General features: G+C 36.3%; 1 protein-coding gene across 1 annotated transcript in view; it reads left to right on the forward strand.

Annotated features, from left to right (window-relative positions):
- Positions 1 to 684: 684 nt before the first annotated feature.
- Positions 685 to 15,125, forward strand: part of mthfd1b (methylenetetrahydrofolate dehydrogenase (NADP+ dependent) 1b) — a 30,350-nt gene continuing 15,909 nt past the window's right edge. The window contains exons 1-7 of the mRNA XM_051133649.1: positions 685 to 858; positions 3,977 to 4,061; positions 7,333 to 7,392; positions 12,598 to 12,651; positions 12,767 to 12,903; positions 13,059 to 13,159; positions 14,642 to 14,778. Coding sequence (XP_050989606.1) covers positions 821 to 858; positions 3,977 to 4,061; positions 7,333 to 7,392; positions 12,598 to 12,651; positions 12,767 to 12,903; positions 13,059 to 13,159; positions 14,642 to 14,778 — 612 coding nt within the window. The 5' untranslated portion in view covers positions 685 to 820. The remainder of the gene's footprint in view (positions 859 to 3,976; positions 4,062 to 7,332; positions 7,393 to 12,597; positions 12,652 to 12,766; positions 12,904 to 13,058; positions 13,160 to 14,641; positions 14,779 to 15,125) is intronic.

Here is a 15,125-nt window from a genome sequence, read left to right on the forward strand (position 1 = left end):
TTCCGTAATCATTTGGCTCCTGAAAAAGCATTTCTTGTGTTATTGCCATCTTATTATAATCATTTGTTGTATTTTTCATTTCAAAGTTGCCTTGGATGAAAGAGTCTGCTAAAAAAGGATATTTCTTTTATTATAAATTGTATTTTATTTTTATGTAAATTTCACATTCATAAATGCAAGTTTACAAAAGGCAAACCTCTTTTTATATTAATTGAAAAAGAGATTAAAAAATATATATATGTAATGTCAAAATCTAGTAAAGCGGTTAAGATGATTAATATGCTCCTCCTTTAATATTTCACATAAAATAAATGATTTAAAAGTATATTTTTGTATTAACATTTTACTGTAATATCATATGGAAATGTAAATATATGTCTAAGATATATTTGTCTGTAAACTGATGCTTGTCAGACCATAACTGTACCCTCTCTCCTTGTTTTTGTTTTTATTTTCTTGTTCTTTGTTCCTTTATTTTGAGGCATGTGAAACGTGTTTTGTTATACAGTGAAATATGGCACTGAACATGCTATTTGTTGTTAATAAAGCCGTATAAAAAAAGAAAAAAAGAAAGTGCCTGCTAAACGAAAAAAAAAAAAGACGTATGTTGATTGGTGCAGCCAGCAACACATCATTGACGTAAGTTTACGCACTTGATGATATTCACAAACGCGGGGGCGGATTCAATGCGCAACGTCAGACTCAGAGCTCAAGACTGAAGTGGAAGAACAGTTCACCACGTGCTCTCTGTTAACAGCGTAAACTGCAGAACACACAACTTTATTTCACTTAAAATTAGTAGCGCATTTAAAATCTTACGATGCCAGCCCAAATCATCTGCGGAAAAACGATCTCAGCGTAAGCTATTTTCTTTTCTAAGTTTCTTATTTATGTCACGTTGATAGAGCTTTGAAATTATTTTCATTTTTAATTAGTTTAATGTTCTCGCTAATTTCTTTAAAGTGACAATTTGAAGGCTACAATATTTTAGAGAGGGCGTGTTTTTTATACCGCCAGCATGTGTGATTGTTTTTATGGATTTTTTGGTCACATATTGAACTCTAAACTTCGAAACATCCACTGGGGATTTTCATTGATCGCATTTATCGATGGTGTTAAAGTTTAAAAGACTTATGTAACGTGCAGATGCAAAAAAGTGTAGAGGTCTTATACTGCCTTTTTTTGTAATAGGTTAATACATTCAAGGAGACCAAACATCACATGATCTCCAACTGACCCTTATTACTTGTTAAAGAATTACATAGTTAAATCAGCCGTTTAGTTACTTGCAGTGGGCTCATGAATACTTTTATACAGTATCAAAATATATCTTATTTATGTTATAGCTATTTTTGTACCTTTATTATTTCCCAAACTAAAAAGCAGCTGTTCATGTAAAAATGGCAAAATGTAGATGCCATCGTTTTAGAAAGGTGCACTACATTTTTTTTTGGTGGTGGTTAAAATTGAACAGAAGTTGATTACTGAGAAATACAGTGACATAATTCAGAAATGATGGTGCCTATGCCAGCATCTCTGGCTAAAGGCAGGGAAACAAGGCAGGTCTAGAGAGATGCACAAACATAGACACACTGTCATATTCTCACTCACATCTATAGGCAATTTAAGCCTTGTTCAGACTGTATGTCCAAATCTGATTTTGTGCATTTCCAATCATATTTAGCAAGTGTGAATGGCAAAAAAAAAATTACATGAAATGCATTTGTAAAATGTAAACATGTCAGATGTTGTTTGTTGAAAACATGTTGGATGTCTTTGCAGGAAAAAAGGTTGTGTTGTTATGAAGTGCAGATCAAGCATAAAATGACAATATACTGCTTATCTTCATACCTCTTTAAGTTTTAAGATGGCAGCATAGAATAAATCAGTACAATCCAGCTTTCTATGTTTCTGCCGCTGCCTTGTAAGACGTATTAAACCAGTGTGACGGCGACATGTTGTCATGTTGTAAGACAACATCTGTATTGCAAACTGTATTGCTGCTGCTTGTTGTTGCCATTAAAGTTGTTGCCATTAAAACCAATGCAGATATTTCGTAAAACAAAACAGCACCATGGAACACACAAATCAGTTCTGAACAGCTGTGATACACAGTATGGACAGTTATTTAAATCAGATTCCAGTTGGATAAATATTGAGATTTGGACTGACAGTCTGAACAAGGCTGTAGTGTTTTGATCTAAGTTTAAGACTAAGTTTTTGAGCTGTGGGGGACATAACAAAGTACTCATGCCAACATGTGGAGAGCTCCGCACAGAAAGGCCTGAGCTGTGGCCTTTCTTGTTGTGAGGTGACAGTGCTGCACACTTAGGGTGTGTGATATGTAGTTTGGAGTTAGAAAATAGCTCTAATTGTTGTTGGCGCCAATAGCCTTGTGGGCAGTGCGTCAACATATGGTGCAGTTGTGCTTTGGGTGTCCCGAGTTCGAGTCCCACCTGTGGATCTTTACCGACACTTCACCCCCCCCAACACAGGAGACAGGAGGTCTCATCTCCACTGTCCTGTCAAAGAAAAATGGAAAAAAGCCATATCGACAAAATTCCCAAAAATATGAAGGCCTTTTTTTGTTAATATTGCACACCCGTACTACCCACAGAGTCCCTGTGCCCACCATACCAATAACATGTTTTAAGAAAGTAAATACAATTTTATATAAAAATGTGTTGCAAAAACATGAAGCAAAAATGTAAACATGTCAATGCCAAAGGGAAACAATGTTTTCTGAAGAGTTCACTGCTCAAAAAAAGTAAAGAAACACTTAAATCACACATTGGATCTCAGTAAACAAATTAAAAAAAAGTAAATTGCAGGAAGATCCACCTTGCATGAATTTCATCAAAGTAACTGTTAGTCAGTAATGTGTATGGTCCCCACATGCCTGTATGTGAGCGGTTGTCTATTCCAGTCCTCGACATGTTCTTGATGAAATGGTGAATGGTGTCCAGGGGGATCTCCTCTCAGACTTGGAACAGGGCATCAGTGCGCTCCTGGACAGTCTGTGGTGGTACTTGGTGGCTTCAAATGCTTTAATACATAACATCTCAGAGGTTTTCATTTGGACTCAGGTCTGGGAAACATGACAGCCAATCAGTGGCATCAATGCCTTCGTTATTCAGAATTTGCCACCAGGAGGAACCCAGGGCCCAGTGCATCTGACAAGAGAATGAGGCACCAACGGTGGATGTGCCAATTCTGGTGTTCTCTAGCAAATTGCAGTCGAGCTGCATGGTGCTAGACTGTGAGCACATATCCCACTATAGGACATTGGACCCCTCATGGTCAACATCTGTTTGGTCAGAGGTTGGTCAGAAACATCCACACCAGCTCACATACCCTTTTCCACCAAGACAGTTCGAGTGATGGTCCAGAGCCAGAGCCTAGTTTCAAATCGGTTCTTTGTCTTTTGACACCCAAAGCACCAACTCAGAACCAGGAAAAGTGGTTGGCCTATTCAGCTTCAGCTCTCCTCATTTAACAGCCTGTCTGCCAGTATCTCCTCCATGCTCTTGAGCTTGTGCTTTGAGATGCACCAAACCTCTTTAGAAAAAAGTGTGCATTCCTGGAGGAGCTGAACTAGCTGTGCAATGTGATTGGGTTGCAGGTACTGCCCCATGATGCAATAGTGAGAAGGACCCTAACAAAACACAAAACTAGATACAAATCAGTCAGAGCAAGAGCAATAGTCTATGGCCACCACCTGCAAAAACATTCTTTTTGGAGAGTTGTTTTGCTGTTGCCTCTCCAGTGTACTGTTTATCACTTTAATTTTCACCAAAGCATGTGAAAGTGATTGAGACTTTTGCTTCCTAATAGGACAGGTATCTCTGTATTAACTATGAATGACTGTAATTAAGCACTTTCTTTAGCAGTGTATTTTCAATAGACTATCAGCAACTGTACCATTTAGTACAACTCATTTATGCACAACTCATTTTGAATCACTGAATTTCTCCAGTCAGGTAAGAGGGAGACTGAAGGAAGATGTGGAAGGCATGAGAAAGACTCATCCCAATTTCAAACCAGGCCTTGTGGTGTTACAGGTTAGTGGTAACCTCTCTATGAATGATAGTTAATCATTTCTGAAGTACTGATGAAAATGATGGTAATAGTTCTATTTTGCACTTGAGTAATTTTGTATTTGAGCAATAAATGACTCGCTGTATGCAAACGGGACAGTTTATTTTACCTTTTTATTGCCATGAAAAGTTTTTTTTGCTTTTTTTTTAATTATTATTATTATTATTATTTTTGAGTAAATGTATTTGATATTTAGCTTTTTTAAAATTTTCAATCTCAGAAAAATTGTTTTTTTTTAATCTGCAGTTCTGCAATTTGTTGGTCTGTGATTTAATTAAAATGTGTAAACTTTTAATGTAGATGATATTTCCAGTCAGTCTGATGTTCTGTTCAAACTCTCTTATAATTGCACATATTAGCCTACTCGGACAGTGCCTCCCACAGATTTAAAATATACTTGTGGTGGTTAATCCTCCTATTACCCACATTACCCAAAAATAACCATTAGAGAACTTTCTGTCTAAGTTATTTATTTATTTATTTTTTTTTTGTTTGACTAGAATAGGCTTGGTTGACCAAAAGTTTATTAGTTGCAGAAAAAAAAATCCACAGGAACTGGTCACCACTGGTCTATGTGCTAATACAGTACATTGGACAGGACATCCAAACGCTTTCCTATCATTCATCAACCTCAAATATAGCTTATCATCTAAAATATGTAAAATATGTAAGTAGTAGCAACACAGTCGTTCAATCTAATGTTAACCTAGAAAAATGTGCACTATTCAATTGTCTGTGTGGAGTGTGGAAGATGAAATAGTAGTGTGACTGCATGACAGATGGAGGCACCGGTACGGTCACTTGCTCTTAAAATACTCCGCCATTTTTGGTCATACAGATAAGAGTAATGCATCTTTTGAAATACATCTTTCGAAAGAACTTGAGTGCATCACTTTTGTTTATTCTTGCCTTACAGACATGAAAAAAAATATATATAGAGAGCGAAATGTCTACTTTTAAATGAACCATTTTAAATGTAAAACAAATATTCTCGGATTATGTAATCCGTATACATATGTATGCATACAGACACATCCACTATTGCCGAAATGAGTCAGTGTTGCCATCTTCATCTCTTAAGCCGAAGGGGAAAAAAAAAAAAAAAAAGTTTATCAATAAATTATTATTAAGCTGCCTGAGACACGGCTCTAAGTGTGCATGCACAGAATACACTGAATGGAGTTGTTGGTCATGTCTTTTTGCGCTTGAATGCTTTAAAATCGCTTGAATGTTCAAATTGGCCAGGTTTCTGTGAGCGCGCTGTACACACAGACTACAGCACGAAAATACTGATTTTTTTTTTTTTGGTGTCTTCTTGTGCTTGAATGCTTCGAAATTGATTGAATGTTTAAATTGGCAAGGCTTAAAATGCATGCAAATGATAAACTTTTGTGATAATGCAGCAGCGTCAACTGCTAATTAAGGCTTTGCATTTATTTATTGCCAATTAACATTAAACTCTAATGTTGGCTAAGTTACCTGTGGTGCTATTCTCCCTTCCTCTTTCTCATGCCATATTTTCTTTAAAAACTCATGTGGTGAGTAAACGCATAAAAAATTTGTATGCTAACCTTTGCTAAAGTTAGTAGTCTTTGTCTTTCTAACTGCTATAGTGTAGTTGCTGCTTGTATAAGATGTGGGAAGATAAACTATAATACATTTACATATGAGTTTAGCATGCAGAGGATTATTATGTATCACCCAGCATAGTAGTATGGAACTCAAATGGAAACAGTTAATTTAGTTAAAATTATAAATGGGCACCATCTTGCCCCACAACTGCGGCAAAATGACACTGAATTATTCCACTAACCTAACACTGTGTCCTAACTACACAAGACACGACAAGATTCCAGTGACAAACAATTTGGGTGTCCACACCACACGCAACACGACACTGCGATGTGACAGTTATCACAGAAGTGCAGAAGTGCACTGCACTCCCAACTAAATGGGCAAGTTTATGATCTAATTCATAAATATTAAACCTTTTAACATTATTAAATGTACATACTGAGTGACTAATACTGTCTTTGTTATGGAATACATTTGTTGGTTCGCATTGAGTTCACAGTTATAATGTACAGCTTTACTTTTATTTGGCTGAAACGATTCCTCGAGTAACTCAAGTAACTCGAATACAAAATCATTGAGGCAAATTTTTGGCCTCGAGGCTTCGTTTAGTCCATTTACTGTAACTTCACATGGAACACTGTTTTTTCCCATGGACCATTATTACTGATGCACAAACCGATAAACGCTAGTTATGATGTCCCTAAGTTAGCTATGTTTTGTGAAAGTCTAAGTCCAATTTATGTTGGTCTGTCTCAACAGGAAAATTATGGGGGGGTCATCTTATCCTGGGGGGGCTTCTTCCCCCATGTTATTCTACATTGTGGCCAGTTAATAATTTGTTTTTTGTTTTATTAATTTGTTCCCTCATTTTGATTTTAATCAAATGAGGGAACAAATTAGTAAAAATGATGCTGCTGGCAAATAAGGAGCTGGTGTCAGCCTCATTTAGTAAAGTGTGCTCATGGTGTATATGTATATATTTCACTCATGTCTTCAGGCTCTTTACAAAGCTACTACCAAAGTCAGAATAATTAAGTGAGAGAAAGTTGCTTTACCTGGTCTGTGAAATATCCACCTCTGTGGATCTCTGCTGCGCATTTGGGGTTGTCAGTGGAAGCAATCAGTTGTCACACACTCAGAACAAGCAGGCCCGCCCAGGTAAAGTCTACGTGTGGGAAGCACTGTCTGAAGTTGCACATGAGTGTAACCTAAAGTCATAATTACGATAGCATATGAAAGTAACATTGCTTCAGTGGTTTTCATTCTTTGTCCTGGGAACTCGTAGTACTACACATTTTGTATATGTGTTATATCTGCCACACTCACTTCAGTTCGGTGAGCTGATGACCGGAATCAGGAGTGTTAAATACAAAATGTGTAGTGCTGTGGTTGGTGCTTAGTGCTTAGATGTGTTGGATTAGAATTAGAATAAAAAGCTGAGAGTTGCTCATCCCTAATCCCCTTGTGGAAAACACTTTTGTTATCATTATTAGTATTAGCCTAGTAGTAGTTGGGAAACACATTATTTAAGCAAAAGCTTAAACTGGAAGAAAAGGAAAGGAGAAAATGACTAAAAGCATTAAAAAATAAAAATGTGTGAAAGTTTTAAACATTGCTTGAATGTTGATGTTTGTGTTTTTTTGTTTTTGTTTTTTGTAGGTGGGAGACAGAGAAGACTCAAACTTGTACATCAGCATGAAGCTAAAAGCAGCTGCTGAGGTAAAACCACATTCAGCACAGCGATTGAGTTACTTTAGTGTTTAGATGTCTTTGTTTTAAGTAGAGTCACATTTTTCGGACAGGTTTCCCACTGGTCTTTAAAAAGTTTGAAAGATTTTTACCATTGTAGAGTGGTTGTGTAAACATACTGTACTGTTCTTGCTGTTGTGTTCTTGCTGCAGAAGGGCAAGAGTGCAACAGCCAGATTGGTATCTGGTTCTTTGTGCAAGGAGAAACAGAAGGAGCACTGCCAAAGCCTTTCAAAATGACCTCCACCAAGCTACTAGTGTGAATGTTTCTGAACTCCACGAGGGTGGGATGAGGGCCTGACATCCTCTTGTGCACTGGTTCTCAATTCTAGTCCTGGCCTCATGGGGACCCCCTGTTTTGCACGTTTTGCATGTCTCTCTTATATTATATTACTTTACTCTCTTATGTTATATTACTAGTGAAACCTTTACTCACATCCTTGCACCATGCATTTCAATTGCCATTTGCCAGAGAACACCAGAATTGGCAGGTCTACCATTGGTGCCCAGTTCTTTTCAAGGATAAGCTTTACACTGAGCATGTGACAAACTTGAAAGATGCTGTGGAGAATATTAAGCAGCACTGAATATCATCCAGCATGAATGGTTTGGTTTTGGGTCACTGATGGTCTGGGGAGGAATCTCCTTGGAGGGTCACACAGACCTCCATGTGCTAGCCAACGGTACCCTCACAGCTGTTAGACCATTTTCAGATCTTACACTGGTTTAGTGGGCCCTGAGTTCCTCCTGATCCATGACAGTTCCCAACTTCATGGCCAAAGTGTGCAGGCAGTTTCTCAATGTTGAAGGCATTGATACTATTCACTAGGCATTGCATAGTTTGGACTTGAATCCAGTTGAGAACCTCTGAGATTTTATGCATTGGAGCATCCAAAGCCACCAAGTATAACCACAGATTGTCCAGGAGCTCAGTGATGTTCTGGGGCCTCATTTATAATGTTGGGTATGCACAAAACATGCCCTGAAAGAGGCATACGCCACTTCCTATGCAAAAGATGGGATTTATAAAAAGAAACTTGACACCTGCACGCAAACTTTGACCCATGCGTACGAACACTTTTACTGCAGTGAGTGAAACAATGAAGCATTTTAAACTCTGAAATGATTGATTTTAAACTGTTTTTTATAAAATTTAGGTTAAAAAGGACACTCTCATTACTGGAGATAGGCACTGAGATTACATTAAGTCGTTATGCAGAAGTTAAAAATGATATGAATTGAAACGCATTTGTAGTGGATGCGCAATATTTTTATGTTATGAGAAAATATTTTTAGCTAGAACAGGGATAAATGATGCTCACTTACTTCGGTATTACAACAGACGCTGATGGATTCGGAGGTTAAACGGTCCATCGGCCTGTTTGAATACCTCCAATGATAATACTGTGCAACTACTGCTGCACAGAGATGTTAAAGGAGAAGTCCACTTCCAGAACAACAATTTACAGATAATGTACTTGTTTTTTGAGGAAAACATTTCAGGATTTATCTCTATATAATAGACTGATATGGTGCCCAGAGTTTGAACTTCCAAAATGCAGTTTAAATGTGGTTTCAAACAATCCCAAATGGGGTTGAAAACGATCCCAGAGGACAATCCCAGAAGAAGGGTCTTATCTAGTGAAACGATCAGTTATTTTCATTTAAAAAATACAATTTATATACTTTTTAATGTCAAACGCTCGTCTTGTCTTGCTCTCCCTTAACTCTGTGTATTTTTGCTCATAACAGTTAGGGTATGTCAAAAAACTTCAATCGTATTTTCTCCCTAAACTTCAGAATCGTCCTATATCACTGTTTTACCTTTTTTGTTAAGGGTGTTTGATCTTCTTTGCATGTTCACTTTGCAAAGACTGGGTTGGAACTTCTGCAGCGATGTGGGATGATTTTGAAATTATTTTTGAAGTTGAGGGAGAAAAGTTTTTCGACATAACCTAACTCTCTTGAGCCAGAATACACAGAGTTCAGGCAGATTAAGACAAGACAATCGTTTGAGATTTAAAAAGTATTTCAATTGTATTTTTTTAAAATGAAAATAACTTATTCCTTGGCTGGGATCGTTTACAACCACATTTGGGATCATTTGAAGCTGCATTTAAACTGCATTTTGGAAGTTCAAACTGGGGGCACCGTAGCAGTCCATTACATGGAAAAAAATCCTGAAATGATTTCCTCAAAAAACTTAATTTCTTTATGACTGAAGAAAGAAAGACATGAACATCTTGGATGACAAGGGGGTAAGTACATTATCTGTAAATTGTTGTTCTGGAAGTGGACTTCTCCTTTAATATTGTGTGAAGGCAGACACCTTCTTTTTTTTTCTGAAAAATCTGAAAAAACCATTGTATTTGAAGGATAGATTTTAAAGGAAATGGTAAGATTTACATGTTTCATTCTGTAAATATTTTGTCAGTAATGTGTCGTGTCGGACACATGCATTTTCACAGCAAAATATAAGTAGGCCAAACTATATATAAATTCCCTGAAACGTATGTTTACCTTTTCAGGATTATGGCATAAATGTTATAATTAGTATTTTATGCAATTTAGTTTTTAAGGATATTTTGAAATATTTATTCTAAAACATAACAAGGATACTGGAAGATTTTATCAATGTAATGTGTATGGCACAAATGGCATTTATAGTCCGTATCTCATTTTTTCCTACCTTTGACAGTGTTAAACATGTCACGTGGATGGAAATATGCATAGGATTGATATGCAGATGAGGTTATACATAGTAAAACAAGGCATTGTAAGCTCGGAGTGGAGACGGAGTGGAGATGCATGTACGTGCAATCTTTGCCTGACTGGGGTTTAGAAAGGGATTTTTGCGCAGGTTCTGTAGTACGAATGGTTTTCTACATCTAAAAAGTTTTGTGTGAACACAAAATCTAGCTTTTGTGCGTACATACGAAAGTTTTAGAAATGAGGCCCCTGGTCTTGGTCTGGGAGGAGATCACCCAGGACCCCATCCGACATCTCATCATTAACATGCCCAGATGCTGTTGCAAGTGCATACAGGCATGTTAGGGCCATACATGCCATTGACTTACATTATGAGTTGCTGTGATAAAGTTCGATCAACCTGCAATTTCAGTTTTTTTACTTTTTTACTTAGATTTTCAACTTCAATTTGATTTAAAGTGCCCCTATTATGCCATTTTAAAGGTTGCTAATATTGTTTTAATAGACTCCCAAAACAGGTTTACATGTATGCAAGGTCAAAAAACACTTCAGTTTTCTCTAAAAATAGATTTAATTTTACCCCATTTCTAAATGGTTCATAAACGACTCGTGCGAAGCAGTTCGAAGAATCAGTCTCTCTAAACCCCTCCTTTCCGTGAGCCCTCACTGCTGTGATTGGTCAGGTGGCGCAGTCCTTTATGATTGGTCTACCGCGTACAGCGTGTCGGAAAACAAAACGCCCATTGCCATAACTGACTGACAGCCCTGGATACTTGTCAAAACATAGAAAAGATGGCATCGATTTTACCATACCAATTCCAGCCAGAGTCTGATGATGAAACGGCTGAAGTGGCTGATCGACAAGTTAGCACGGTCTACCGTGGAAAGTGCTCGCAATTTGCTTATGTAAGCGAACCAGGCACACATCTGTTGTAAACTTCAACTTTGTATAATGCATTAAGGCGGCTTTCACACCGAACGCGGAAAGCGCTGCACTGGCTGCTGGGTTCAGTGCAGCCCTTCAGAGCACAGCGGCAAAAGTTCATTTGAACAACTCATTTGGACTTTGTCTGTGGCGCTTTGGTCGAGGCCGAAACAAGCCGTCCTCGCGCGGCAGAAGAAATTGAAACAAATGGGTTTCATAGCACAGCGCTTTCCGCATTCGGTGTGAAAGCCGCTTCGTGCGCAATCCTTTATTATTACTCCAGCTAATGAGACAGACAGACAGTCAAGCTGCAATCAATCACAAATTGTCAGACTATAGTGGGTCCACAGCTGAACAACAGAACTACAGAAGCGTGATTTAGCCGGTTAGCATGACATGTGCAGGGTTGTTACACAACATAACATACACAACTACTTATTTTTTGAACAATCGCTAGAAAATACAATCTTTGTAGATTCATCATCTTTTGGAAGTGAATATAAAACAATTTTACTCACAGCGTAGGATACAGCGTATAATGTACGTGTAAATTTCCATGTGAGGTAAACCACATGGAAATGTATGGCGGGCAAGTTGTTCCCGACGTAGAACGTGGGTGGACATTATGCAAATGTGTTACTTCGTGACGTGTGGCCATAACAGAAAAAGATTCGAATTCCTGACAACTCGTTCAGGCAAATGTGAGCCGACTCTTTTTTTTGATAGACAATAACTTTATTTATCGTGCACTGTCGGCTTCACAACTTTGCAGATAGTTTATGTTCACATACAGCTACATGACACACTGCATGAAAGATCATATTTGAAAAGGCATAGTAGGGGCACTTTAAGGGTTCCCTTAACGGTTTAAGGAGTGTATTTCCAAACTTTTGTCTCCACCATTCTTTTCCCTTTCACTTAAATGTGTGCTACTCTGTATGCAACTTCTAGAGAAATATGTCCACCAAATTTGAGAGACTTGGGTAAAGCCTGACTACACAGAGAACATTTTTTGTTTTAAAGTCACCAGGTTCCTACAGTGATAACTTGTGAGGAATAAGTACTGTACATACACACCAAATTTTAAAAAGTTCATAATATTGAATCTTTTAAATATTAAAGAGTGTTGTTTGAGAAGCAGATTAGGGTAATTAGAATGAGAAATGACCCTGTGCTAACAGTTTGAAAAGCATATAGCATATATTTTTAACATTTGGGCAATGGCAATGGTTATTTTCAGCAAAGTTCCTGATCGTTTCAGTAGGGCATAATCTATTGTAGTAAAAGATGGACAAGGCCATAATGCCACAACATGTAACAATGTTGTTTCTAAAGCCTGATCTGTAACAAATGTTTGTATTTATATACTTAATTCATACATGAAATTTACCCAGACATTTGTTAGAATTTACATTGACACAAAAATCCCTAACAGATTGTTAGAAACTTTTTTTCCACCAGATAGTGGAAACTTTTTTTTAAGTGCAATTTGTCCTCAAGGAACAAAAAAAAAACTTTGATTACTACTGTCTTGATTTTTAGATTGGGATCAATGCCGTGCATGTGAAGCTTCCACGGACTGCAACTGAAAATGAGGTAGGACAGTTTCACCTGAAGGGGTGATTAACTGTTCCGTAAATCCATGTTTTGTTTATTATTAACAGCTGTTTCAGATTTTGCCCTTCATGATTAACTGTTGCACATTCTGAAGGTTATGCGCAGTATAATGGAAGTCAATGAGGACTCCAAAGTCCATGGGCTCATAGTCCAGCTGCCCCTTGACTCCATCCACACCATTAATACAGAAAGGATTATCAACACTGTGGCTCCAGAGAAAGATGTAGATGGGTACAGAAACAATAATTCACTCTTAAACAGCATACCATTAAGTTGGGTTATTCTGATTTAACTTTTAACAAGCTGATTTCTGCACCATACAATAATGAAACCTGTTTAAATGATTAAAGAAAGTGTTTTAAAGTTTGTTTGTTTGCTTGCTTCAGTTTGACAAGTATAAATGCAGGAAAACTGGCACGTGGTGATCTTGGAGACTGTTTTATCCCTTGTACTCCTAATGGATGTATGGAGCTTGTCAAACAAACAGGTGAGACGAACACCTCAGTCTTTAGACGGAGTAGGGCTGTCAATTGATTAAAAAACTAACAAACAAAAAAAAACAAATGTATTATGTATGCAGAGCTGGGTAGTAACTGATTACATGTAATCTGGATTACATTATCTGATTGCAAAAATTAAGTATTTGTAATTATATTAAATTACATTTTAAAATACTCAAACAGATTACGGCTACCTTTTATGGATTACATGATTACATATCTGCACAGTAGCAATAAATTATTCATAATTTATTGATTGTCCCTAATTCCTCTTTTTCATCTTTTTTTAAATTGACAAAAAAAGATTACAAATTACAGAAAGACCAGTTATTAGCCAGGTGGCGATACAGCATTTGACCACAGATTTACAAAAATCATTTTAGGTTTAACATTGCATCAACTACTGATAAACACAATGATTTTTTTTTTTCTTTTTTTGAATTATCACTCTCTAGAATATTTAACCATGCATTTCTATGCCTTTCAAACTCATTAACATTTACAAATTCACACTTTTTTTTTTTTTCATCTGATCCTCTTTCACCTAATATATTTACTTAAAGTAGCCCTGAGATTTTAAAATAAATATATTTTAATAAAGTGTCATATTTGCATGTTCACTGATTCTCTGACGTTGGTTAATTGTCACGACTTGCAGGTAAACAAATAAAAAAAAAGTTTTAGTTATTTTATTTTGATTTATTTTAAAATATTTATTTTAATTTAACATTTTTATGATTTAATTATTTATTAGCTTTTCATTAAAAACACAAACCCACTGTGGTTCCTTCACAAACACCAGTTTAATGTTTAATGCTTCATGTTGTTACTAACAACAAATGTAATATATTTTCTTACTCTTTATAGTTTCTATGTCAATATGGTACAAGATTATACTATTTAAATCAATGTGATCAACAAGTTAGGTCAAAAGTGATTTTAAAGTAGTCTGAATATATTACCTAAAATGTGTAATGTAATGGATTGTTACTAACTACAATTTTTGTCATGTAATTGGTAATCAGTAACTGATTACAATTTGCAAGTAATCTACCCAGCTCTGTATGTATGCTGAATAATTAATGAAACATTTGCTAAGCAATTAGTTAAAAGTGAGAATTGGTCCCTAAACTAAAGTGTTACTGTAAGTTCTCTGGACATGATTTTCACACAGCATTTGCATTAAATCAGAATAATGGATCACTAGATGCAGCACAGCTTTATCGATGCCAAAGTAACATTTATCAAACCTATGAAAGAACTGTTTCTTTCTGTTCAGATGTTTGACCAAAATTTAGGCATGTCCTGAAGACATTCCAAAGAAACTCTCTCTCTCTCTCTCTCTCTCTATATATATATATATATATATATATATATATATATAATATTATTATTATTATTATTATTATTATTATTATTATATTTTTTATTTTTTATTTATTTGCATTTCCTCAATGTCTTGTTTTTAGGTGTGTCACTGGCAGGAAAAAGGGCAGTGGTAATTGGGCGCAGTAAGATTGTTGGTGCACCAATGCATGATCTTCTCCTTTGGAATCATGCAACTGTAATGACCTGTCATTCTAAGACTGCAGACTTGGCCTCAGAGGTACAGAGTTTTCAAGCATTGTTTCCACAAATTTTCTGCAAAATATGCAACCTTGAAGGGGAAAAGTTGTATTAGCTAATAAAAAATGGCAAATCCAGTGATTATATAGTCAAATTTCAATATGTAAACACACTGTCCACATTTTTGAATACTAAATATCAAAATCATAAAATAATGTGGATTGTCTGATAATTGTTGTTTGTGACCATAACTTATTTTTATTTTGTACAAAAAAATTACGAAATCTAAACTGTAAGGCTTGAAGACATGAAACTTGGTAAGATGGTGCTACTATTGCTTGCTATTCAGTGGGTAATAGGGGATGCTACAAAAAATAATAATAAATT

This window comes from Labeo rohita, chromosome 17 (genome assembly GCF_022985175.1).
Source record: "Labeo rohita strain BAU-BD-2019 chromosome 17, IGBB_LRoh.1.0, whole genome shotgun sequence".
NCBI lineage: Eukaryota > Metazoa > Chordata > Actinopteri > Cypriniformes > Cyprinidae > Labeo > Labeo rohita.